This window comes from Tamandua tetradactyla, chromosome 4, assembly GCF_023851605.1.
Source record: "Tamandua tetradactyla isolate mTamTet1 chromosome 4, mTamTet1.pri, whole genome shotgun sequence".
NCBI lineage: Eukaryota > Metazoa > Chordata > Mammalia > Pilosa > Myrmecophagidae > Tamandua > Tamandua tetradactyla.
The window spans coordinates 69579450-69607410 of NC_135330.1; the positions used below are offsets into that span (position 1 = coordinate 69579450).

General features: G+C 37.9%; 1 protein-coding gene and 1 pseudogene across 6 annotated transcripts in view; one reads left to right on the plus strand and one right to left on the minus strand.

Annotated features, from left to right (window-relative positions):
• PACC1 (proton activated chloride channel 1) overlaps positions 1-27961 on the plus strand; it is a 76322-nt gene that overhangs the window by 24753 nt on the left and 23608 nt on the right. Inside the window, exon 1 of one of the 6 annotated variants that reach the window (XM_077157743.1) lies at positions 18494-19389. The exons of the other annotated variants lie outside the window; for them this stretch is intronic. Within the exon in view, the coding sequence (XP_077013858.1) occupies positions 19377-19389 (13 nt within the window). The 5' untranslated portion in view covers positions 18494-19376. Of the gene's footprint in view, positions 1-18493; positions 19390-27961 lie in introns of those variants that run through there. 6 annotated transcript variants of the gene reach the window in all.
• LOC143681031 (anaphase-promoting complex subunit 16 pseudogene) lies at positions 19396-19724 on the minus strand (annotated as a pseudogene).

A 27961-nucleotide genomic window follows, 5' to 3' on the forward strand; every position in this document is an offset into this window, starting at 1 on the left:
GTAGTTTTCCCTCCACTTCGATTATGTTGAAGAGTTTGAAGAGAATTGGTACTAATTCTTTCTGGAACGTTTGGTAGAATTCACATGTGAAGCCATCTGGTCCTGGACTTTTCTTTTTAGGAAGCTTTTGAATGACTAATTCAATTTCTTTACTTGTGATTGGTTTGTTGAGGTCCTTATTATTTTTTGCTGGCATCTAGGCATTTGATTTCTTTAATTAGTTTATTCTGGAGATTGTTTTCACCGTTTTACTTAGGATTTTCTTGCTGGATGGCTTTGTTCTCTTTTTTTTGACTTTCAATTCAGCTTATTCTAGACCTCTAGCATAGATTTTGTTTAATAGATCAGAAATTTTCAATTCTTGTTTTTCTGTTTCTTGGGCTGCCTATATGGAGTTTTTTTAATTTTATTTTCAGGAAGGTCTACTTAGATATTATAGACCCCAGTCAGATTTTCCCAGACTGAACTGGCCTCCTCTCAGGAGAGAAGAGTCACCTGCATCAGTTTTTCCTGAGGGTGAGTCCCAGAAGGTTGACAGACTTCCCTATGAAGCCTGTAGACTCTGTGTTTTTTCCTATCTTGCCCAGTGTGTGGTGCTTATTTGCCTCATGTTTCCCACAAGCATAAAGTGTTGCAGTGTCTTTAACATCAGCAGGCTCTCCCTGCTGGGAGTGTGGTTGAGACAGAGAAGAGCTTGTAGGCTGGCTTTAATTGCTTCAGTTTTCCAGTACCTGGGGGCTGAGTTCTTTAAGGGAGGAATTCCATCTCCTGGGGAAGACACAGCCTCCAGGGAATTAACTCTTTTCAACTGACCAGCCACTTTGTCTCTCAGACAAGCTTAATTCAGCTCTTGGCTGGGGCAGTTTTGAGCCTGAGAAGCTTTGCAGTTCAATCTAATGAGCTATTAAGTAGTAGAAACAAAGCAAAAAAAAAAAAAAATCCTTTTCAGAGCAGAATCCCCATTCCTTGAGTTTTTAAATTAAGAGCATGTGTTACTCTATGTATCTCCAGGCTCTATGTGTACCCCCCTTTTTTTGAGGGTCCAGCCCTTTTCAAGTATTTTGTACTGTCTGATCCAAACAGACTGTGTTGTTGTTATTATTTATTTTCCCAGTCAGCCCTGGCCCATCTCTGCTAGGGTAAAACTCCTAGTACCTCTAGATTTTATTTGAGATTTATCCTAGCTGGGAGTCTATATTCATAGTCTGACTTTGTTAATTAATTCTGCAGTTGAAGCTTGGTTGAGCTGAGCCCCTGCTGCTAATAAAGCCTCTATCCTTTTTGCTAGGGAAACCAGCCTGCCGTGCCTGTGGGGGAGTGGTGGTGTCTTCCAGAGCTTGGGGGGCTTACAGTTCTAGGTGGGATTCCAGCTGGTACAGTTTGTCTAGACTGGTGTATGCTGTGTGTCGTGTCACTAATGTGGCCTCAGCAGTTGTTCTGTACTGTTCCTGGCTATTTACTAACTGCTCTGGAGGATGAACTAAATTCCACACTCACTAAGCAACCATCTTGGAACACTTATCCTCTTACAACATTTTTGCACTTGAAGTCCATTTTGTCTGCTATAGCTACCCCAGCTTTTTTTGGTTACTGCTTGTGTGGAATACTTATTTCTATCCTTTCACTTTCAGTCTACTTTTATCTTTGGGTATAAAATAAATCTCTTTTACATAGCATATATTTATGCATTTTTTATCCTTTCTTCCAATTTTTGTCTTTTGATTGGGGAGTTTAAGTCATAAACATTCAGTGTTACTAGTGTAAAAGTAGTCCTTAGTTCAACCTTTCATCCTTTGGCTTTTATTTGCCAGGTCCATTTTTTTTCCCTCCTTTTAGTTACCCTTTCTAGTAATCTTTATTTTTATGTTCTCCTCCAAGCCTCTCTCTCTCCTGCCTTTTTGTTTTTCCTTTTCACAACTCCCTTTGGTATTTCTTGTGGGACACATTTCTTTTTTCTTTTTAACATTTTAAATTGTGAAATATAACCTATACAAAAATGCAATAAATTTCAAAATTTTTTGCAACAAATAGTCATAAACAGATTTCAGTGTTTGTATGGTTACCACTTCCACAATTTTAGGTTTTTCTTTCTAGCTGTTCCAAGATGCTGGAGACTAAAAGAAAGATGAATACAATGATTCAGGCAGTCATATTCAGTTGTTAAATCCTATCTTCTCTGTTATAACTCCTTCTTCTTGATCTTTTTTCCAATTTTTAGGTGTATTTGTGCTATTCCTGTTCTAACTTTTTTATGTTGCACAGGGCTGTCAATGATATGAGATAGGGGAGGAAGTAGTTGATGTTCTGGAAAGGGTGGCCCCTCTGGGTTTCAGGACTTATGTAGCCTAGGAGTCTGTCTGGAAATTGTAGGTTTCTGGAAAGTAGTCATAGTGCATAGAACTTTTGTAGAATCTCAGATAGAACCCTAGGTGTTCCTTGGTTGTCAGGAATGGTTTTGGTTTAGCAAACCATGGTAAATAGCAATATCTAGTTGAAGTTTGCATAAGAATAGCCTCCAGAATAGCCTCTCAACTCACTTGGAGCTCTCTCAGCCACTGATACCTTATTATATTACAATATCTTACCCCTTTTTAGTCAGGAAGGCATTATTGATCCCAGGGTTCCAGGGCCAGGCTCATCCTTGGGATTCATCTCCCATGCCGCTAGGGAGACTTTCTCCCCTGGATGTCCTGTCCCACATAGTGGGGAGGGTGATGATTTTACTTGCAGAATTGGGCTTAGAGAGAGAAAGTCCACATCAGAGCAACAGAAAAGGTCCCCTGGAAATAACTCAGGTATATATATAGGTAGGCTTAGCTTTTCTGCTACATAAATAAGCTTCATAAAAGCAATCCTCAAGATCAAGGGCTTCAGGTAGAACGGAATGAGCATATATTAAGAATGTTTGTATTTCTTTCTTGTAATTTTTTTAAAATTAATAAAAAAAAAAAAGATTAAGGGCTTCACATATTGACTTTGGAGTCCCTAATGTTTGAGACAGTATCAGGGGTTTCCTCGGTGGTAAAGCTTAATAGCTCCATATTTTTTCTCCCATTCCTTGAGGGACTTTGCCAATACTTTTTAATTATCTGCTCACCATACTCTGGAATGTATCCAGATATTACATTAAGCTATACAGAATTACAAGCCCTCAGTCCCATTCTGGATTCCATGTGTTTGGGTTGTTTAAATTATCTGTCCAGACAGGTTGAGTTAGATTATGTGTTACAAAAAAATTTAGGTTTTGGACAAAGTAAACCTTTCTTCCTTTGGTCTCATTATGTAGGTAAAGTTATAAAATACAGTCAGTGTCCTTCCTACCCGTGTGTTTTCATTTACCTTAGTCCTGGCCCAGTTGGCTTTGTTCTTTTCTCTAATTGAATCCTGATATCCTTTAACAGTTGTTGCATGTGGCAGTGCTGGCTCTCAGATATGCTGACTTCCTCCTCTGAGTCTTAGGTGTCACACAGGTACCCAGAATTCCAGGGCAATCCAGATTATATATATATATATATATAAGACAGTGGGCACATTTCCTGTTAATAGACCCTTTCAGCTTCTGTTTGTTGTGAATATTTTAAACTCTCCCTCATTTTTTTTTCCATTTGTTTGTTTGTTTTCACATGGGCAGACACCAGGAATTGAACCTGGATCTCTGACATGGCAGGCAAGAACTCTGCCACTGAGCTACCATGGCCCGCCCTCGCCCCCATTTTTAAAGGACAGCTTTGCAGGATAAAGAATTCTTGACTGGCAGTTTTTCTTTTTCAGAGTCTTAAATATATCTATCACTGCTTTCTTGTATCCATGGTGTCTGTTGGAAAGTCAGCAGTTAGCCTTATGTGGCTTCCCTTGAATTTAGTGAATTGCTTTTCTCTTGTTGCTTTCAGGATCTTCTTCTCTTTGACATTTTACAGTCTCATTAATATTTGTCTTGGAATGGGCATATGCAGATTTATTCTGTGTTGCGCACATTAAGCTTCTTTATTCACATATTTATGTCTTTTATAAGGGTTAGGAAAATTTCAGCCATTATTTCCTCAGATTTTCTTCCTGGCCCTTTTCCCTTCTCTTCCACTATGATGCATGTATTTGTACTGTTTGCATTGACCACCATTTCCCTCAGACCCTGCTCCAATTTTTCCATTTTTTCTTCCATTTGTTCTTTGTTTGAGTTCGGTTGCTGTCTTTCAGCTCACTGATCCTTTTTTCTGCCTCTTCAGATCTGCTATTGTGTGTCTCTAGTATATTTTAAATTTCATCTACAGTCTCCCTCATTTCTATAGGATGTTTTTTTCTATGTAATCTTTCAAATTTTTCTTTATGCTCTCCTTATGTCTTAATATCTGTTATCTCTTTATCCATCTTCTTGAAATTATTTAGGAAATTTATTTAAGCATCTTTGATTAGTTCCAAATTCTGAATCTCCTCCAGCTTTTAAATTTGATTGTTTGACTTGGCCATATCTTGTTTCTTCGTATGTCTTATAATTTTTTTGCTGGTATCTGTACATCTTATTATCTTGATAAGATTACTTTGAAAGTTGGCTTCCCTCTCTTGACTAAGATTTTTTTATTGATTTGGGTTAATGTTAATGGTCTTCTTTGGCATTTGGTTCCTCAGTATTTCCCAGCCAAAACTGGGCCAGGAGTTGTAAGCACTTCTAAACGGCCCTTCTAAAGGGTTAGAGAAGCAGATTCCCAGGACTGCAGTCTCCCAGCCTTTTCAGCAGGTGGTGCTCCTTGACAACCTATTCCCCACAGCCTTACAAAGTGGTTTAACACTCTGTTTCCTCTGTTTCTGAAGTGGGTGGAAATTATGGCACCATGGGTGCTGCAGGTGCCTATCCAGAAAGGATCAAGGCTGTGGTACCTTGCAGTTCAATTTCACTGATCATCATTTGGATCGCAACTATTTTGCATCCTTCTCTATTCATGGATGGGAGGGTGTTCTAGTTTGCTAACTGCCTTAATGCAATATACCAGAAACGGAGTGGCTTTTAAAAAGGGAAAATTTAATGAGTTTCTGATTTACAGTTCTAAGACCAAGAAAATGTCCCAGTTACAACAAGTCTATAGAAATGTCCAATCATCGGCATCTAGGGAAAGATACCTTGGTTCAAGAAGGCCAATGAAATTCAGGGTTCCTCTCTCATCTGGAAGGGCCCATGGAGAACATGATGCTAACAGCATCATCTGCTAGCTTCTCCTGGCTTCCTGTTTCATGAAACTCCCCGGGAGGCATTTTCCTTCTTCATCTCCAAAGGTCACTGGCTGGTAGATTCTCTGCTTTGTGGTGCTGCAGCATTCTCTGCTCTCTCTGAATCTCTTTCATTCTCCAAAATATTTCCTCTTTTATAGGACTCCAGAAACTTATCAAGATCTGCCCAAATGGGTAGAGGCATGTGGTCACCTAATCCAGCTTAACAACTACTCTTGATTAAGTCATATTTCCAGGGAGATCATCTGATTACAGTTTCAAACACAGTATTGAATAGGGATTATTCTACCTTTATGAAATGGGATTTTGATTAAAACATGGCTTTTCTAGGGGACATACATCCTTTCAAACCAGCACAGAGGGCTTACCCAATTCTCCCAGTCTGCTGCAGCCAACCAGGCAGGTTCTGGACTGACCAGAAGCTGTTGGCCTCAAGAGTTGTGGTGGGCGCTGGGAGCCATAGTAGAGTTCAGTCACTTACCAGTTTCTCTGTGGAAACAATGGCTCAGCGGGTGCCCAAGGCTCTTGCCTGGAAAGAATCAAGGATGGAGGACCCAGAGTGTCAACTTCACCAGCCAAGAGTTGAATCAGAGCTATGCCACATCCCCCTCTGGTCCTGGGGAGAGACCTTCCCTATCTCTCCCAGTCCATAGCAGCTAGCCAGATAAGAATCTGCCTGACCTTAAGCTGCTGGCCTTGGGGGTGGAGGATGGGTACTTGAAGTCATGATAGATTTCAGTTACTCATTACAGTTTCACTCTGTGTGAAAATAATGGGGCCATGGGTGCCCTGGCCTCCTGCATGGAAAGGTTCCAGTTTGCAGATCCCAGAAATTCAATTTTGCTAGCCAGGAGTTGGATCAGGACTGTGCTGTGTTCCCTTCTTTTCCCGGGAGGTAGGGAGGTCTTTCCTGTCTTTCCCAGACGACAGCAGCCAGCTGGGTGAGAACCAGGTCAACTTGAAGCTGTCAGCCTCAGGGGTTGAGGATGGGCACTGATAGCCACAGTCAAATTCAGTCACTCATCGCAGTTTCTCTGTTGTATTTTCTTTTTTTTAGAGAAAAATGTTGTATGTTGCAGTGGTCCTTCCCTGGTCTCCCAAACCCCAGAACTGCTGCTTTGAGCAGTTTCTGCCTTTTCTTTAGGTGTTTTAGTGAGAAGGGAGTTCCCCTGTCTTTATTCCGTTATCTTCCAGAAAGTCTTAGAGTCTCTCTTCATGTTGTTCTATTCTGATAACATACATAAAGCCTACACTTGGTCACTTTCAGGTTTACAATTCAGTGGTGTTAATCATATTCACAATCTTGTGCTAACATCACCACCATCTATTATCAAACTTTTCCATCACCCTACATAGAATCTCTATGCCAATTAAGCATTTACTCCCTATTCCCCACACCACCCCTGCCACTGATAACTTGTATTCTCATTTTTAATTTAGATTTGCATATGCTAATTGTTTCATGTAAGATCATTTGTCTTTTTGTGTCTATCTTATTTCATTCAAAATGTTGTCTTCAAGACTTATCCATGTTGTAGGATGTATTAGAATTTCATTCACTTTTATGGCTAACTTATATTCCATTGAATATTGGAATATTTGAATATTTTGAATACTTGAGTATTTTGCTTATCCATTAATCCATTCATGGACACTTAATTATTAAGTTGTAGCAGTTCTTTATATATTCTGGATATTATGGTTTCCAAATATTTTTCCTATTCTGTAGATTGTCTTTTTTATTTTCTTGATAATGTTCTTTGATGCACTGAATTTTTAACTTTGCAGTCCCATTCTTTTGTTTTTTCTCTCTTGCTCATGAGTAAATCATTGCCTTATACAAGGCTCTGAAGATATTTCCCTATGTTTTCTACTAGAAATTTTATAGATTTTTCATTTAGATCATTGATCGGTCTTTTTTTTCTCTTCTTGCTCATGAGGAAATAATTGCCTCATACAAGGTTCTGAAGATGTTTCCCTACGTTTTCTCCTAGGAGTTTTATAATTCTTTTATTTAGATCATTGATCCATTTTGAGTTAATTTTGTATATCGTGTGAGGTCAGGGTCTACTTTAAGTTTTTGCATGTGGATATCCAGTTTTCCCAGAACTGTTGCTGAAGTGACTGTTTTTTCCTCATGAGTGCGTCTGAAAACCTTGTCAAAACCCAATCGGCTGTAGATGCGAGGATTTATTCCTGAACTCTCAGTTCTATTGTATTGATCTGTATGGCTGTCCTTTTGCCGGTACCATGTTGTTTGGATTACTGTAGCGTTGTAATAAATTTTGATACTGGAAAATGTGAGGCCTCCAACTTTTTCTTTTTCAGGATGATTTTGGCTGTTCAAGGACAGTTACCTTCCATGTTAATTTTTTTGTTTTTGACTAAATCAATGCACATTGTTCTGAAACACACATAATCAACACATGATAGTTGAACACATGCTCAATTTATATAAGATTATAGAATGTTATCTATAAAGATTACATTCCATCGGTTGTAACTTCAAACTCCCACAATCTTGTACTTGTGGGAGTACAACCCCCTTGTACTTTTTCTGGTGGCTAACACTATAGCTGTCACGGTAGAATCAGAAACACACAACTAGCCATGGTAACAGAGTTAAGTGTCTACTATACAAATTAGACCTTTGATAAATACAGTCTAGAGAAGAGGGGGAGGTAGAGTGTCAGAGAATAGTCCCAAAGATGGCAGTAGGAATCAGTGGCCTGATAGACCACTAAGGTCTTGCAGGAATGCCAAACTGCTAATGGATCTTTGATGTTGAACTTGTGGAGACATCTGTGGAAGACTACATCTCAGAAGAAATGACAGCCAAAATGTTGGTGCTGGTTTTGAAGATACTCTTGATTGGCAGGGCCAAGATTCAGTAAAAGAGCTGCACCATGTCTGCTTGTAGAGTAGCACCAAAAACTTCAGTAGTCTTTTTTACTTGTGCCCTCCAAATCTCCTGCAAGTTATAGTATTGGTGAATTCTAGCCTGAAATAAAAAAGGGAATGGATTCTGGAAAATATAGTTCCCAACATTACTCAAATTGACCGAACACAATCCAAGGCCAGCCATCTCCAACTCTAGATATTGTTGTCATCTTTAAGGTCTCTTTTCTTAATTTAAGGTCTATCAATTAACATTGTACCAGTATGAAGCTGTTATGTCCCCAGAAAAGCCATGTTTCTTTTCAACGTGATTCAATATTGTGGGGTGGAACTTTTGATTAGATTGTTTCCATGGAGATGTGACACACCCAATTGTGGGCATGACCTTTTGATTAGATGGAGATGTGATTCTGCCCATGAGGGCCCATCTTGATTAGTTTACTGGAGTCCTTTAAAAGGGGAAACACTTTGGAGCTGCTTCGGAGCCAACACAGAGATGTGTGGAGATGCAGAAAGAAAATGCCTCCGAGGAAGCTGTTTGAAGCCAGAAGCTAAGGGACCAGCAGATGCCAGCCACCTACTGTCCAAGATAGGGCTTTCTTGAATGAAGATATCTTTATCTGGATGCCTTAGTTGGACATTTTTATGGCCTTAGAACTGCAAACTTGTAACTTAATAAATTCCCTCTGTAAAACCCAACACATTTCTAATATATTGCATTCCAGCAGCATTTAACAAACTAATACAAACACCCAGAAAAAGCAGGGGCGCAAAGAGCAAGTGGCAAAAGATGAAAATAACAATTCACATTACATTACACTCTTTGACAAATTTTACATACTTACAGATGTCTGCCAACTGTTTATCAGCAAGAATAAGGATCCTCTGGCATTCAAAATAAAAGCTTTCATCAGTAAGAAAGATGGAATATATATAATGGATAAATGACATCCAGCATCTGCCAACAAGGCCTGAAAGAAAATCCCAACTTATACCAAGGTGTCATTTTTCAGTGGCCCCTCCCTGAAGAACACTTTGTATAGAAGTTCAAGCTGCTTGCATATTAAAAATACACTTCAAATCACTCATTGATCCAACAGACTTCAAAACCGAAAGAAAATTATTTTCATCAATGAATCATAAGGAAAAGAACCCACTACCCATTGAAATTTATGTGCTGTTGTTAAAAGAAAACTTAGAGAATAATTTCTCACCTGACTGTTATTTGCAAAAGTGCTTGAAATTCATGGTCTAAAGGTCTACTGTAATAATGAAATATTGATAAAGATAATGCCACATTTGTAACTTTTACAAAATTTCTCATTCTGTGAATTTTCTAGACCATTATACATGAATTAGTTTGTATCAAGCTTTTCCACCTTCCTTCTATTTATAGATGATTTATAGACTCTCCAGTGTGAGTTCATGTCTTTGAAAGGATTGTAGATAGCTGAAGGCTTTCTCACATTTTTTTTGCATTCATAGAGCTTCTCTCCAGAATGAGTAATTATGTGTCTGTGAAAGGTTGAGTGACAAATGAAGTCTTTTTCCACACTCCTTACATTTATAGGGTTTCTCTCCAGTATGACTTCTTTCATGTAATTGAAAGGATTGATAGTAACTGAAGGCTTTCCCACATTTTTTACATTCATAGGACTTCTCTCCAGTGTCAGTCCTTTTATGTCTTCAAGGAGAAGTGGGACAACTAAAGACTTGACCACATGGCTTATATTCATAGGGTTTCTGTCCAGTGTGTTACCATATGTCTTTGAAATTTTGAGAGATAAATAAGGTCTTTCCCACATTTCTTACATCCGTATGGTTTCTCTCTAGTATGAGTTCTTTCATGTCTTTGAAACCACTGGAGATTGCTATAGGTTTTCCCACATTTTTTACATTCATAAGGCTTGCCTTCACATTCCTGATATTCATACGACATGTATCCAATGTGAGGTTTGATGTGGCTGTTAAGGGCTGAATGATACATTAAGTCTTTCCCACAGACACTGCATTCATAGACTGTTACTCCAGTAGTTACCTTATACAGATTAAGATTTTGAATTTGTCTGAAGGCCTCTTTGCATTGATTACCTTCATTATTTTCAGAGTTTGTCTTCATTGAATGATTTCTCTAATTTCTCCTCTGGTTTTTGTGCTGATATTCAATGCTAGGGGCTTCCATATTTTTTCCTAAAATGCTGACTGAAGAATCATTTTTTGTGAATTTTGATATTTTCTGTTCCCTGAATATGTTTTTTCTAAAACTTTTCTCTGGGGAAGTGAACCTATAGGCATGAAATTGAATCTCATTACCTACTGAGGCCAAGTTCCTGAAGGTTTCTATATCACATTCCTTAGAGCTTCCTCTGGTCAGGATCCAACAAAGCCCACTTTGACTCAAAGTGACTCAGTGACTCAAAGGTCACTGGGTTCATTTCCGCCTTCCCTGGGCCCACCAGGTGTCCATGCAATGGCTCTGTGGAGGGCATAGAGGGACATGGCAGTGACAAGATGTTCAGGCTGCCAAGGGCAGGGGACATATGCTGTGGAGCAGGACCTCCTTCCATGTTAATTTGACAGTTGGCTTTTCCATTTAATTTCTTTCAGCAGTGTTTTCTGTTATTTTTGTGTACAAGTGAGTTACATATCTTTGGTTAAATTTTTTTTTTTTATTAATTAAAAAAAGAATTAACAAAACAATTAGAAATCATTCCATTCTACATGTACAATCAGTAATTCTTAATAACATCACATAGTTGCATATTCATCATTTCTTAGTACATTTGCATTGATTTAGAAAAAGAAATAAAAAAATAAAAAGACAACAGAATAAGAATTAAAACATTAATAGAAAGAAAAAAAAAAAACAAAAAACCTATACCTCACATGCAGCTTCATTCAGTGTTTTAACATAATTGCATTACAATTGGGTAGTATTGTGCTGTCCATTTCTGAGTTTTTATATCCAGTCCCGTTGTACAGTCTGTATCCCTTCAGCTCCAATTACCCCTTCTCTCTTTTTTTTTTTAATTAACGGAAAAAAAGAAATTAACCCAACATTTAGAAATCATACCATTCTACATATGCAATCAGTAATTCTTAACATCATCACATAGATGCATGATCATCATTTCTTAGTACATTTGCATCGGTTTAGAAAAACTAGCAACATAACCGAAAAAGATATAGAATGTTAATATAGAGACAAAAATAAAAGTAATAATAGTAAAGTCAAAACAAAACAAAACAAAAACCTATAGCTCAGATGCAGCTTCATTCATTGTTTTAACAAGATTGCTTTACAATTAGGTATTATTGTGCCGTCCATTTTTGAGTTTTTGTATCTAGTCCTGTTGCACAGTCTGTATCCCTTCAACTCCAATTGCCCATTATCTTACCCTGTTTCTACCTCCTGCTGGACTCTGTTACCAATGACATATTCCAAATTTATTATCGAATGTCTGTTCACATCAGTGGGACCATACAGTATTTGTCCTTTAGTTTTTGGCTAGACTCACTCAGCATAATGTTCTCTAGGTCCATCCATGTTATTACATGCTTCATAAGTTTATCCTGTCTTAAAGCTGCATAGTATTCCATCGTATGTATATACCACAGTTTGTTTAGCCACTCTTCTGTTGATGGAGATTTCGGCTGTTTCCATCTCTTTGCAATTGTAAATAACGCTGCTATAAACATTGGTGTGCAAATGTCTGTTTGTGTCTTTGCCCTTAAGTCCTTTGAGTATAATCCCAGCAATGGTATTGCTGGGTCGTATGGCAATTCTATATTCAGCTTTTTGAGGAACCGCCAAACTGCCTTCCACAGTGGTTGCACCATTTGACATTCCCACCAACAGTGGATAAGTGTGCCTCTTTCTCCGCATCCTCTCCAGCACTTGTCATTTTCTGTTTTGTTGATAATGGCCATTCTGGTGGGTGTGAGATGATATCTCATTGTGGTTTTGATTTGCATTTCTCTAATGGCCAGGGACATTGAGCATCTCTTCATGTGCCTTTTGGCCATTTGTATTTCCTCTTCTGATAGGTGTCTGTTCAAGTCTTTTTCCCATTTTGTAAGTGGGTTGGCTGTCTTTTTGTTGTTGAGTTGAACAATCTCTTTATAAATTCTGGATACTAGACCTTTATCTGATATATCATTTCCAAATATTGTCTCCCATTGTGTAGGCTGTCTTTCTACTTTCTTGATGAAGTTCTTTGATGCACAAAAGTGTTTAATTTTGAGGAGCTCCCATTTATTTATTTCCTTCTTCAGTGTTCTTGCTTTAGGTTTAAGGTCCATAAAACCGCCTCCAGTTGTAAGATCCATAAGATATCTCCCAACATTTTCCTCTAACTGTTTTATGGTCTTAGACCTAATGTTTAGATCTTTGATCCATTTTGAGTTAACTTTTGTATAGGGTGTGAGAGATGGGTCTTCTTTCATTCTTTTGCATATGGATATCCAGTTCTCTAGGCACCATTTATTGAAGAGACTGTTCTGTCCCAGGTGAGTTGGCTTGACTGCCTTATCAAAGATCAAATGTCCATAGATGAGAGGGTCTATATCTGAGCACTCTATTCGATTCCATTGGTCGATATATCTATCTTTATGCCAATACCATACTGTTTTGACCACTGTGGCTTCATAATATGCCTTAAAGTCTGGCATCGCTAGACCTCCAGCTTCGTTTTTTTTCCTCAAGATGTTTTTAGCAAGTCTCTTTTAACTTTCACATTTGAAGTCTAACTTGTTGGATATTAGTATAGCCACTCCTGCTCTTTTCTGGTTGTTATTTGCATGAAATAGCTTTTCCCAACCTTTCACTTTCAACCTGTTTATCTTTGGGTCTAAGATGTGTTTCCTGTAGACAGCATATAGAAGAATCCTGTTTTTTAATCCATTCTGCCATTCTGTGTCTTTTGATTGGGGAATTCAGTCCATTAACATTTAGTGTTATTATTGTTTGGGTAATATTTTCCTCTACCATTTTGCCTTTTGTATTATATATATCATATCTGACTTTCCTTCTTTCTACACTGTTCTCCATACCTCTCTCTTCTGTCTTTTCGGTTCTGACTCTAGTGCTCCCTTTAGTATTTCTTGCAGAGCTGGTCTCTTGGTCACAAATTCTCTCAGTGACTTTTTGTCTGAGAATGTTTTAATTTCTCCCTCATTTTTGAAGGACAATTTTGCTGGATATAGGAGTCTTGGTTGGCAGTTTTTCTCTTTTAGTGATTTAAATATATCATCCCACTGTCTTCTAGCCTCCATGGTTTCTGCTGAGAAATCTACACATAGTCTTATTGGGTTTCCCTTGTATGTGATGGATTGTTTTTCTCTTGCTGCTTTCAAGATCCTCTCTTTCTCTTTGACCTCTGACATTCTAACTAGTAAGTGTCTTGGAGAACGCCTATTTGGGTCTAATCTCTTTGGGGTGCGCTGCACTTCTTGGATCTGTAATTTTAGGTCTTTCATAAGAGTTGGGAAATTTTCAGTGAAAATTTCTTCCATTAGTTTTTCTCCTCCTTTTCCCTTCTCTTCTCCTTCTGGGACACCCACAACACATATATTTGTGCGGTTCATATTGTCCTTGAGTTCCCTGATACCCTGTTCAAATTTTTCCATTGTTTTCCCGATAGTTTCTGTTTGTTTTTGGAATTCAGATGTTCCATCCTCCAAATCACTAATTCTATCTTCTGTCTCTTTACATCTATCATTGTAGGTATCCATTGTTTTTTCTATCTTTTCTACTTTGTCCTTCACTTCCATAAGTTCTGTGATTTGTTTTTTCAGTTTTTCTATTTCTTCTTTATGTTCAGCCCATGTCTTCTTCATGTCCTCCCTCAATTTATCGATTTCGTTTTTGAAGAGGTTTTCCATTTCTGTTCGTATATTCAGCATTAGTTGTCTCAGCTCCTGTATCTCATTTGAACTATTGGTTTGTTCCTTTGACTGGGCCATATTTTCAATTATTTGAGCGTGATCCGTTATCTTCTGTTGGCGTCTGCGCATTTAGACAGATTTCCCTGGGTATTGGATCCAAAAGTTTGGAAGATTTTTCTGTGAAATCTCTGGGCTCTGTTTTTCTTATCCTGCCCAGTAGGTGGCACTCGTGGCACTCGTCTGTCTGCGGGTCCCACCAGTAAAAGGTGCTGTGGGACCTTTAACTTTGGAAAACTCTCGCCGTCCGGGAGGTTCGCTAGCCGAAGCGGCTTGGAAGGGTTCGAGCCGGCCCGGGGTCCGAATGCGGGGAGGGTTGCTGGCCGCCGCAGCCCGGGAAAGAGCCCGTCCGAATTTCCTAGTCGCCCGGGCGACAAGCGTGGCGGGAGGGCGCCAGCGGCAGCGGCCCGCCCGGGAGAGTGCACGTTCCCGGGGAGTCACGGGTTTGGAAGGGGCCTCCCCCACCCGTCACCGTTCTCCGCGGCCTGCGGATTTCCGATCCTATTCTCTCAGTTGGTCTGGGGGGCTGCACGTGGTGTGGGCGCCAGCCACCGTGGTTTCAGGGGACCGCCTCTTATTCTCCCAGCCGGCCCGGGAAGGAGGAAGGGAGGGACTCCAGCCGCTTGCCACCCCGCCTGGTGAAGCCCGCGCGCCTCGGCGATCTCACCCGAGCGGCTTCTCTCAGCCAGCCAGCCGTTCCAGGATGGGGTATGCTGTCTTTTTTATCTCTGTTGTGGCTTTGGGCGCTGTTCTGTATCGTTTCTACTCCTCTAGTAGCTGTCCTGGAGAAGAAACTAAGATCCGTGCGTCTTACTAAGCCGCCATCTTCTCCGGAAGTCCCTCTTTGGTTAAATTTATTCCTAGATATTTGATTCTTTTAGTTGCTGTTGAAATATTTTTCTTGATTTTTTTTATAGATTATTCATTTCTAGTGTATAGAAGCATGCCGATGTAATCCCATACTGTGCTGACTTCATCTATAGCTCTAGTTTTCTTGTGGAATTTTTGGGAATCTTTTTATATAAAATTATGTCATCTGCAATTAAAGTTTTATATCTTTTCCAATTGGATGCCATTTATTTCTTTTTCTTGTCTAATTGCTCTGGCTAGCACTTCCAGTACAATGGTGAATAACAGTGTGACAGTGGGCATCCTTGTCTAATTCCAGACTTCAGGGGAAAGTTTTCAGTCTTTCACTATCAACTATAATGTTAGCTGCGGGTTTTTCATGTATACCATTATTGTGTTTAGGAAGTTTCATTCCAGTGCTAGTTTGCCGAGTGTTTTTATAAAAAAAAAAATGGTGCTGGATTTTATCAAATGTTTTTTTCTGCATGAATTGAGATGATTATGTGGTTTTCCCCTCACAGCTATTAATGGGATGTATGATTTTGATTTTTTTTGTGTGTGTTGAACTATCCTTACATTCCTGTGATAAATCCCATTTGATCATGGCATATCATTCTTTGAATATATTGTTGGATTCAGTTTGCTGTGTTTTGTTGAGGATTATTGCATCTATATTCATAAGAGATATTGTACTCTAATATTCTTTTCTTGTGATATCTTTACCTGGCTTTGGTATTGAGGTGATGCTGGCTTCATAGAATGAGTTAGAAAGTGGTCCCTCCTCTATAAGTTTTGGAAGAGTTTGAGCAGGATTGGGGTTAATTCTCATTTTATTTTTTTGACATTTGTGGAGTTTTCTATATATATTTTATACATGTTGCTCATTTAATCCTTACAGTTCTTTTTTATTTTAAATATTTTTATTAATAACAAACAACACAAACATTCTTAACATATAAACATTTCATAACATGGTGTACAATCAGTGTCTCACAGTGTCATCATATAATAGTATATTCATCACAGTGATCATTTTTTAGAACATTTGCATCACTCCAGAAAAAGAAAAAGAAAAAACTCATACATACCATACCCCTTACCTCTCCCTCTCATTGACCTCTAGTATTTCCATCTACCCAATATATTTTAACCTTTGTTCCCCGTATTTTTTTTCTATACCCCTTACCACTCCCTTTCATTGATCACTAGTATTTCAGTCAGTTCATTTTTTTTAAACATATGTTCCCCCTATTAGGGCTTTTTATTTTGGTGGGAGGTTTTTTATTATGGATTCATTCCCTTTACTTATTGATCTGTTGAGGTCTTCTATTTCTTGTCAGTTTAGATTGTATGCTTCTGGGGATTTGTCCATTTCGTCTAGGTTATCTAATTTGTTGGCACGACAAACTTGTCGTATGCTTTTATAATCCTTTTTATTACTGTGGGGTTGGTAGTAATGTCTCCCCTTTCTTTTTGGGTTTTGCTTATTTGAGACCTTTCTTTTTTTCTTTGTCAGTTTGTAAATGCTTATTGATCTTATTCATGTTTTCAAAGAACTAATTTTTGGTTTTGTTTCTTTTTCTTTTAATTTTCTGTTTATCTCCATTATTTCCATTCTAATCTTTATTTCCTTTTACTCACTTTGGTCTTAGTTTCTTCCAGGTGTGAAGTAAGTCACTGATTTGAGATCTTTCCTCTTTTTTAATGTAAGCATTTTGAGCTATAAATTTCCCTAAGCACTACTTTTGCTGCATATTATAAGTATTGTTTGTTTGTTTTGTTGGTTGGAGAGACAATCCACAGCATTTTATGCAAGTTACTCCATTTAATTCAATAACCTGCCATGTAGTTTGTAGCACCATGAGTATTATTGCATTATGGTTTCTCCTTGGAAAGGACCACAGTTTTAAAAAGTCTGAGTTGCATGTTCATTTATAACTGTTTATCAAAAACAACCCCATAATCACAAGAGAAGCAGAGAGAACACTCAAGATTTATTTGTAGGAATTTGTCTCTATTAAAAATAATTCATAGCTCATAATTTTTCAGGTTTGTATTTTTAGTTGGGGTCTTCTTGTGGGGAAGGTAGTGACTGCTTCTCACAGATCTTTGATTAATACAAATATCTTGCCCTGCTGTACCATGGAAAGGAAATGAAGACTGGTCCCCAGAAAATAAGTAGGTGGTCCTTCAGGAAAGAGCCCCAATGGCTCCTGGATGGTGGGGAGGGTGGGCAGACAGAGAAATCCTAACAGGGGTAGCCCCTTCCCTTGTTGTTAGTAGTGATTACTACCAATTTGTAGTAACAAGGTATAGCCATGTGAATAGGAGAAATAGTAACTAGCTGGATAACTGATAGATTAGAATCTCTCAAACACTGATGTGTGTGTATTTGAAGACGCCAGGGTTGGGGAGAGTCACCTATAAAGTCTGAAGAATGTGACAGAGAAGAGGAATGTGTGAGCAAAATATACAGACTTCCCACCAGGGAACCTACATAAAGGTGGCCATTACCAGTTGTCCTGGTTTGCTAAAGCTGACGAAATGAAATATACAAAGTATGGGTTGGCCTTAATAAAGCGAATTTATTAACTTGCAAGTTTATAGTTCTGAGGTCCAGAAAATGTCCTAATCAGGATATCAACAAAACAGTACCTTCTCCCTGAAGGCAAGCTAGTGGCAAGCCTCAGCTCCTCTGTCACATGGCCAGGCACATGGTGACATCTTTGGTCTTTCTCTTCTGGATTATATAACTTTCAGTTTCTGGCTACTCCGTCTATGGCTTTCTTTCTGAGCTTCTTTTGTGCTTTTTTTCTACCAGCTTTTCTCTCTGAGTTTCTCTGGGGCTTTCTTTCTGTGACTTTTTAAAAAAAATTTTTTTTTATTGTGAAATATAACATGTTCAAAGAAAAGAAAGAAAAAGCAGTAATTTTCAAAGTAAACTTCAACAGTTAGTTACAGAATGGATTTCAAAGTTTATTATGGATTACATTTCCACTATTTCAGATTTTTCCTTCTAACTACTCCAAAACACTGGAAGGCTAGAAGAGATACCAATATAGTGATTCAGCAGTGATCATGCTCATTTATTAAATTTTGTTTCCTCTGTTATACTTCCTCCTCCTCCTTTGCTCCTTCTCCCAATCTGTAGGGGTCTCTAGGCAATACCTGTTCTGATTTTTTCATATTGAGAGGGGGTGTTGACATTAAAGGATAAGAGGATGTAATTAATTGGTAATCTTAGAGAGGCTGGTCCCTCTGGGTTTCAGGATTTATCTGGCCTAGGGAACTCTAGAAGTTATAGGTTCCAGGAAAGTAAATTTAGTGCATGGAACTTTTTTTAGCCTTTCGAAGGATTTATTTGCTACAGAATTGCTTGCGTCCACTGATGACATGAACTCAGGTTTTCTGTGTTTAAAAGGGTTTTGCTTGCAGCTTTATTTTTGCAGTGCTCAACCTTCAAAAAGCAATTAATTCTACCAGCACTTAGTAGTCTAGCAGAGGTTAGAAAAGTTCAGAATCTGTAGAATTCAAACATCTGTAGATGTTTGAAAATAGAAAAAAATGAATATTTTAAAATTCCTCATTTGGACAGGTCCTGAGTTGATATCACATTCTTCTACAAAACAAACTGTTTTAGGTCAGAAATGTTGTGTTTTATGACTACAGATCTTGATGTTTGACTTGAGTGGTGAAGATTTCCAGGCACTGAATGAATTACAAGACAGAAGCCATTCAGTTGGTCAACTCTGGCATGTGTCCTATCTGGCTTGTGTAGTTTTATACATATCATTTAAACCCAGAGCTTCTGGTTCTCTGTAACTGGATTGTTTTAATCTGATTCCCAATACTTTCAAAAACAAAGTTTTCCCTGCAAGTTCAAACATTAAAGAATATGTTGCTTTTTGATAGATACAGAAAAGCCAAGTATGGAGGTAAATAAACAATTCAGCAAAGTAGCTGTGACTCTTTGGATGTTATATTAGCTAGGGTTTTCTAGAGAAACAGAATCAGCAGGAGATATCTGTAAATATAAAATTTATAAAAGTGTCTCACGTAACCATAGGAATGTAGAGTCCATGTCTATAGGGCAGGCTGCAAGCTAGCAGCTCTGAAGAAGGTCCTCAACGAACTTTTAGGAGAGGCTGGCTGGCTGAAACAGAAAGAGTAACTGTCTCTTCTGAATTCTCCTTAAAAGCCTTCCAGTGATTAGATCAAGCATCACTCATTGCAGAAGACACTCCCCTTGGCTAATTGCAAATGCAGGCAGCTGTGGATGCAGCCATTGTGATCATGATTTAAGCCCATGAAATGTCTTCATAGCAACAGACAGGCCAGTGTTTGCTCAACCAGGCAACTGGGCACCACCACCTGGCCAAGTTGACTATGAACCTGACCACGACAGATGGCTATGGAGGCTGTAAGAAAAGTCCCTCACCTGGCGCTGCACTTGCTGTGCTCTAAAGATGGCCATTCGAGGTAACATCAACCTGAAGAGGGTGTGATCCCCAGTAGCTGCTCAACGTGTTTAAATTGCCACATATCCACCTCCAGCTTTTCTACCAAACCAACTAATTTTCCTATCCGAGCAACTTGCTGATCATGTTTCACTTGTTTTAGTGTAGATGCCACTTGAGAGCTGAAAACATTCACAGAGGGATCTCTCAGAAACATCTTCTAACATCTCTCCAGTTCTTTGGAGTAGGTGAAAAGGACTTTCCATGATGGGGCAAGGTCTCAAATCTGCAATCAGATCCAGTGACAGAGCTTCTACTGACCCTACCACCTGAGGAGGAGGATGAAAAGGCAGCCATTTCCTCTCTAGTAGACTCCTCACTTCATTGTTGTATCACTCTGGGTCAAATCACTTAATCTCTCTGTTCCTCAATTGCCTCATCTTAGCGGCTTTGGCACTTTCCCTTGGAACCCTGCCCCTATGGCTAGTTGGAACGCCCCCCCTCACAACAGTAAGGACCTAGTGCGTGAAACTTTTATAGAGTCTCAGTTTGAGCACTAAGTGTTCTTTTTTCTTTCTTTCTAAACCTTGTACACTAAGGTAGACAATTTTTATTTCTAACATCCCAATTTACATTTTCCATAGATTTCCATTTTTTGACATAGATTTCTTTTGTTGCTATTGGTACATGTTCTCTATGTTTTCCCAGTAATTTTTCAGAAATCCGTAACAAAATATCACTGATTGCCTGAAACTAACCTGAATATTAGACTAACATTTCATGTAATATTTACATAAATATAAAAATCATTGTATTTAATATTTCCCTATCTTAAGGCATGCAGCCTAGGTGTTCTTAATTTTTAACAGGCATAATGTTGGTTGAGGTTTACCAAACCATGCAATTAGCACTATCTCACTGAAGCTTGGTGTTCTAGTTTGCTAGCTGTCAGAATGCAATATACCAGAAACAGAATGGCTTTTAAAAAGGGGAATTTAATAAGTTTCTAATTTACAGTTCTAAGGCTGAGAAAATGTCCCAATTAAAACAAGTCTATATGTCCAATCAAAGGCATGCAGGGAAAGATACCTGGGTTCAAGAAGGCCAATGAAGTTCAGGGTTTCTCTCTCAAGTGAGAAGGCACATGGCAAACACAGTCACAGTTTCTCTCTTAGCTGGAAGGGTACATGCTGAATGCAGTATCATCTACTAACTTCTTCGCCTGGCTTCCTGTTTCATGAAGCCTTCCGGGAGGCATTTTCCTTCATCTCCAAAGATCACTGGCTGTGGACTCTCTGCTTCATGGTGCAGCAGCATTCTCTGCTCTCTCCGAATCTCCATTTCTCCAAAATGTTTCCTGTTTTATAGGACTTCAGAAACTAATCAAGACCCACCCAAATGGGTGAAGATACGCCTCTACCTAATCCAGCTTAACAACCGCTCTTGATTAAATCATATCTCTAGGGAGATGATCTGATTACAGTTTCAAACATACAGTATTGAGTAAGGATTATTCTGCCTTTATGAAATGGGATTTAGAGTAAATCATGGCTTTTCTAGGGGACATACATCCTTTCAAACCAGCACACTTGCCTAAGAGTTCCTCCAGAATAGGCTTTTGAATCTATTTGATCTCTAAGCCACTAATGCCTTATTTTATTACACTTCTTTTCCTCCTTTTGGTTGGGAAAGGTGTGTTGTTGACCCCATGGTACCAGGGACAGACTTATTCCTGGGAGTCATCTCCCATGCCACTAGGGAGACATTCACCCTTGGTTGTCATGTCCTACTTAATGGGGAGGACAATGATTTCCCTTGCAGAGTTGGGCTTAGAGAGAGAGAGGACACATCTGAGCAACAAAAGAGGTCCTCCAGAAGTAACTCTTAGGCATAACTATAGGTAATCTAAGCCTCTCCACTATGTACATAATCTTCACAAGAGCAAGCCTCAAGACTAAGGGTTTTCCCTATTGATTTGGGTGTCCCTAATGTCTTAAACAGTACCAGGGGTTTCCCTAGGGGTAAATTTAATGGTTCTGTATTTTTTCTCTCATCCCTCAAGTGCCTTTACCAATACTTTCGATTATCTGCTTAGTATACTCTGGATGTATCCAGATATTACGTTAAGCTATATAAGATTAAAGGCCCTCATTCTTTTTTCTAAGCTCCCTGTATTAGGTTTCTTTTAATGATCTATCCAGACAGATTGAATTAGATTATGTGCTACAGAAAATTTAGGTTCTGGACAAAATAAACCTCTCTTCGTTCTAAAATATAGACAGTTTTCCTTATCCCTGTATTCTGAATTACCTTAATCCCGACCTGATTGGCTTTGTTCTTATCTCTGAATACCCAGTTATACATATATAAAACAGCCTCTCAAACTCCAGAAATAACACTTACTGCTCTGGACTAAAATGTGATTGCTATAAGAGCTTATGATCTAGGCCCTTGTTTTCTTATAAGTTTTTTCTAAATGAAACTACATAATAATTGCTCTTTTGTTTCTGGCTTATTTTGCCTCACCAAATGTCCCACAGGTTCACTCATGCCTCACAACTTCTTTCTTTTGCATAACAGCACAGTATTCAATCATATGTATACACCATTGTTCACCAATCTACTTCTGTGTGTCCTTCAATCACCTCCATTCATTGGACATTGTGTATAATGTCCAACGTTAACAGTCTATCTACACTCTCAATTTTAGATAATTTCATAGTTCCCAAGAGAAAGATAACCAATAAACACACCATACCAGATAGAAAATCTAAACCTCCTCTTAACTCTTGTCCCTCACCTCATTATTTACCCCTGGTGTTGCTGTGGTACTGTTGATGTTTTCCTGTTAAATACAGCCCATAGCCTGCAATGGCAGTTTTCCCCCTATACCCCGAACTTGCACACTCTTGGTACAAGATTCATACCTTTGCAATAGTTCCCTCAAGAACTTCTTTATATTTGGAGTATTAATCAGTGGGGCACATGGTTCTATACAACACTTTTCGATCAGGTTCACCTTTAATATGGTAATGTTACTTATAGACCCAGTAGTGAATTGCCTTCACTTCTTTCTATTTCCTTTACTTGTAAGTTCAACCGTGTTGGCTAACTGTTCACCCATCTTTAGCTTCAGAGAATCTCTATTATAAATATCTGATTCTACCTTTAGCAGGCCATGAAGGTGGAATCATGCAGTATCTATCTTTTTGTGTCTGGTTTATTTCACTCAACATTGTATCCTCAAGGCTCATCCATCATTTCATCTTATTGCTGCTTAATATTCTATTGTGTGTATATACCCCATTTTGTTAATCTGCTTGTCTGTTGCTGCACACTTGGATTGTTTCCATCTTTTGGCAATTGTGAAAATGCTGCTGTGAACATCGGGGTGCAAATGTCTGTTTATACCATTGCTTTCAGCTCTTCTGGGTATATAAGATGTAGTGGTATTGCTGGGCTGTAGGGCAACTTGATGTTTAGTTTTGTAAGGAACCGACAAACTGTACCATTATACGTTCCTACCAGCAGGGCACAAGTGTCTCAGTTTCTCCACATCTTCTGCAACATTTGTAGTTTTCTGTTTGTTTAATAGCAGCCATTCTTATAGGTGTGAGGTGGTATCTCATTGTAGTCTTGATCTGCACTTCCCTTATAGCTAATGAAAACAGACATCTCTTCATGTGTTTTTTAGCCATCTGTATTTGCTCTTCAGAAAAATGCCTATTCACATCTTTAGCCCATTCTATAATTGGGTTGTTTTTTCTTTTGTTGTTGAGTTGTATGATTTCTTTATGTATACTACAGGATATCAAACCTTTATCTAATGTGTGATTTTCAAATATTTTCTCCCACTGAGCTGGCTGCCTCTTCACCTTTTTGAAAAAGTCTTTTTAGGCACAAAGCATTTGATTTTGAGGAGTTCTCATTTATCTATTATTTCTTTTGTTGCTTGTGTTTTGGATGTAAAGTTTAGGGAACTACCTCCTATTACTAGGTCTTGAAGATGTTTCCCTATATTTTCTTCTAGGAACTTTATGGTACTGGTTCTTATATTTAGGCGTTTAATCCCCTTTAGGGTAATTTTTGTATAAGGTGTAAGATAAGGGTCCTCTTTCCTTCTTTTGGCTTCTGATACCCCGTTCTCCCATGCCCATGTATTGAAAAGACTATTTTGTCCCAGTTCATTGAGTTGGGGTCCTTGTCAAAAATCAGTTGAGCATAGATTTGGTGATTTATTTCTGTGCTCTTGATCAGTTCCAGTGGTCAGTACTTCTTTGTGCCAGTACCATGCTATTTTGACCACTGTGGCTTTGTACTAAGTTTAAAATCAGAAGTGTAAATCCTTCCATATGCTCTTTTTTAGGATGCTTTTAGCTATTCAGGGTCTTTTTCCCTTTCAGATTAATTTGGTAACTAGCTTTTTCAAGTCTTCAAAGTAGGTTGTTTGAATTTTGATTAGCACTATGTTGAATCTGTAGATCAATTTGGGTAGAATTGACATTTTAACTGCATTCAACCTTCCTATCCATGAACAGTGAATGTCTTTCTGCCTGTTTTAGATCTTCTTTGATTTCTCTTTTAGAAATATTATGTAGTTTTCTGTGTAGAAGTCCTTTATGCCACTTGTTAAGTTCATTCCTAGATACTTAATTTTTTTTCAATTGTTTTCAAACATAACAACATACAAACACAAGCATTCTTACTGTATGATCATTCCATTCTTGGTATATAATCAGTAACTCACAGAATCATCACATAGTTGTATATTGATCAGCACGATCACTTCTTAGAACATTTGCATCAATCCAGAAAAAGAAAAAGAAAAAAATTAGATCTTTAATTCTTTTAGTTGCTAATTTGAATGGAATTTTTTCCTTATTTGACTCCTCAGATCATTGCTTGTGTATAGAAACATTACTGATTTTTGCGTATTAATTTTATATCCTGCCACCTTGCTCAATTTGTTTATTAACTCATGTAACTTTGTTGTAGATTTCTCAGGATTTTCTAAGAATGGTATCATGTCATCTGCAAATCGTGATAATTTCACTTCTTCCTTTCCAACTTGGATGCCTTTCATTTCTTTTTCCTGCCTGATTGCTTTCGCTAGAACTTTTGGTACTATGTTGAATAAAAGTTGACTTGTCTTGTTCCTGATCTTAATGGGAAAGCTTTCAGTCTCTCTCCATTGAGTATAATGCTGGCTGTGGGATTTTCATGTATGCCCTTTATCTTATTGAGGAAGTTACCTTTGATTCCTACCGTTTGAAGTGTTTTTTATCACAAAGGATGTTGAATTTTGTCAAATGCTTTTTCTGCATCATTTGGGATGATTATGTGATTTTTCTCTTTTGATTTGTTAATGTGCTCTATTATGTTAATTGATTTTCTTGTGTTGAACTATCCTTGCATCTCTGGTATAAACCCCATTTGATCATGATGTATAATTCTTTTAATGTGTTGTTGAACTAGATTTGCTAGTATTTTGTTGAAAATTTTTGCATCTGTGTTCATTAGGGATATTGGCCTGTAGTTTTCCTTTCCTGAAGCATCTTTACCTGGTTTTGACATTACAGTGATGTTAACTTCATAAAATAAGTTAGGTAGTGTTCCTTTTGCCTCAATTTTTTTGAAAAGTTTGAGCAGGATTGGCGTTAGTTCTTTTCTGAATGTTTAATAGAATTGTCTTGTAAAATCATCTGGCCCGGCGCTTTTCTTTGTAGGAAGATATTTGGTGACTGAATCTCTTTGTTTGTGATTGGTTTGTTGAGCTCTTCTGTTTCTTCTTGAGTCAGTGTAGCTTGTTTGTGTGTTTCCATGCATTTGTCCATTCCATCTAAGTTGTCTAGTTTGTTAGCATATAGTTGTTCATAGTATTAGCTTATGATTTTTTTTCTTCAGGGTCTGTGTTAACGACACCCCTCTCGTGCCTGATTTTATTTGCATCCTTTCTTTTTTATCAGCCTTGCTAGTGGTCCATCGTTTTACTGATTTTCTCCAAGAACTAATTTTTGGAATTATTGATTCTTTCTATTCTTTTGTTCTCCCATTCATTTAACTCTCCTTTAATCTTTGTTATTTCTTGTCTTCTGTTTGCTTTGGGGGTTAGTTTGCTGTTTTTTCGTAAGTTCCTCCAGGTGAACAGTTAAGTCCTTGACTTTTGCTCTTCTTTTTTTTGTATGGCATTTAGAGTGATACATTTCCTTCTCAGCACAGCCTTTGCGGCATCCCGTAAGTTCTGATATGTTGTATTCTTGTTTTCATTCATCTCCAGATTGCTACTGATTTCTCTAGTAATTTCTTCTTTGGCCCACTGGTTGTTTAAGAGTGTGTTATTTAATCTCCATATATTTGTGAAACTTCTCGTTCTTTGGCGGTATTGATTTCCAGCTTCATTCCATTGTGATCAGAGAAAGTGCTTTGAGTAATTTCAGTGTTTTTAGATTTATAAAGACCTGTTTTGTGCCCCAGCATATAATCTATCCTGGAATAATGTTCCATTAGCAGTAGAGAAGAATGTATATCCTGGTGTTTTGGAGTGTAACAGCCTATATGTCTTTTAGGTCTAATTCATTTATCAAATTGTTTAAATTATCTATTTCCTTGTTGATCCTTTGGCTGGTTGTTGTGTCTATAGAGGAGAGTAGTATATTGAAGTTTTCCTCTGCTTTGTTGAAATGTCTATTGCTCCCTTCTGTTTGTTAATGTTTTTCTCATGTACTTTGGAACTCCTTGATTGGGAACATGAACATTTGTGATTGTTATTTCTTCTTGGTGAATTGTCCTTTTTGTAGTTACTCCTACTTTCCTTTGGTTACAGCTTGTATGAAACATCTTTTCCAATCCTTTCACTTTCAATCTATTTGTATCCTTGTGTCTGAGTCTCTTGTAAGCAGCATGTATCTGGATTATATTTCTTAATCCATTCTGCCAGTCTGATTCTTTTAATTGGTAAGTTTAATTCATTAACATTCAAGGTTATTACTATAAAGTCGCTTTTTTAATCTACCATCTTATCCTTTGGATTTTATTTGTCAGATCTATATATTCTTTTCCCGTTTCTCTTTTTATCCTTTAAGTTACCCTTTTTGGTCTTCAATTCTGTGCCCTCCTCCAGACCTCCCTCTCTTGTCTTTTTTTTTTTTAATTTTTAAATTTTTAAATTTATTTATTTATTAATTTAAAAATTAATGAACAAAAACATTAACATATTCTGTTCTACATATATAATCAATAATTCTCAATATTATCAGATAGTTGCATATTCGTCATTTCTTAGAACATTTGCATCAGTTCAGAAAAAGAAATAAAAAGGCAACAGAAAAAGAAATAAAACGATAACAGAAAAAAAAAAAAGATTATACATACCCTACCCCTTACCCCTCCCTTTCATTGGTCACTAGCATTTCAAACTAAATTTATTTTAACATTTGTTCCCCCTATTATTTATTTTTATTCCATATGTTCTACTCGTCTGTTGATAAGGTGGATAAAAGGAGCATCAGACACAAGGTTTTCACAATCACACAGTCACATTGTGAAAGCTATATCATTATTCAATCATCATCAAGAAACATGGCTACTGGAACACAGCTCTATATTTTCAGGCAGTTCCCTCCAGCCTCTCCATTACATCTTAACTAAACAGGTGATACCCAGTTAATGCTAACCTCCAGGATAACCTCTCGACTCTGTTTGAGAGGAATGGAATCTCTCAACCATTGACACTTTATTTTGTCTCATTTTGCTCTTCCCCCTTTTGGTTGAGAATATTTTCTCAATCCCTTGATGCTGAGTTCCAGCTCATTCTAGGATTTCTGTCCCATGTTGCCAGGAAGGTCCACACCCCCGGCAGTCATGTCCCACGTAGAGAGGGGGAGAGCAGTGAGTTTGCTTGTTGTGTTGGCTGGAGAGAGAATCCACATCTGAGCAACAGAAGACGCTCTCTTGGGGGTGACTCTTAGGCCTAATTTTAAGTAGGCTTAGCTTATCCTTTGAGGGATTAAGGTTCCTATGAACAAACCCCAAGATTGGAGGCTTGGTTAGGCCTAATTTTAACTAGACTTAACCTATCTTTTGTGGGGTTAAGTTTCATATGAACAAATCCCAAGATTGGGGGCTCAGTCTATTGCTTTGGTTGTCTGCACTGCTTGTGAGAATATCAAGAATTCAACTTGGGAAAGTTGAATTTTCCCCCTTTCTCACCATTCCCTGAAGGGGACTTTGCAAATACTTTTTTATTCACTCTTCAAATCACTCTGGGATTTATCAGGGTATCACTCTGGACAAACCAGCAAAATTTCATGTTCTACTCAAGGTTCCATGTACTTATGGTATTCAATTAAGCTGTCTACATAAATTATATTAGGAAATGCACTTGTCAAAATGTAAATTTTGTCCCAAATAAACATTTTTTGCTTTAGTCTCACACATAAGGTAAAATTTTAAAATATTACCATCTATTTTCAGCACCGTGTGGTAATGACATTCCTTTATGTAAAACATTGTTAAAATTTGTACATTTAGTCACTATCATTATATACTCTAGGCATTCCTAGATTATACCATCTCAGTCTTTATCGTCTTTCTTT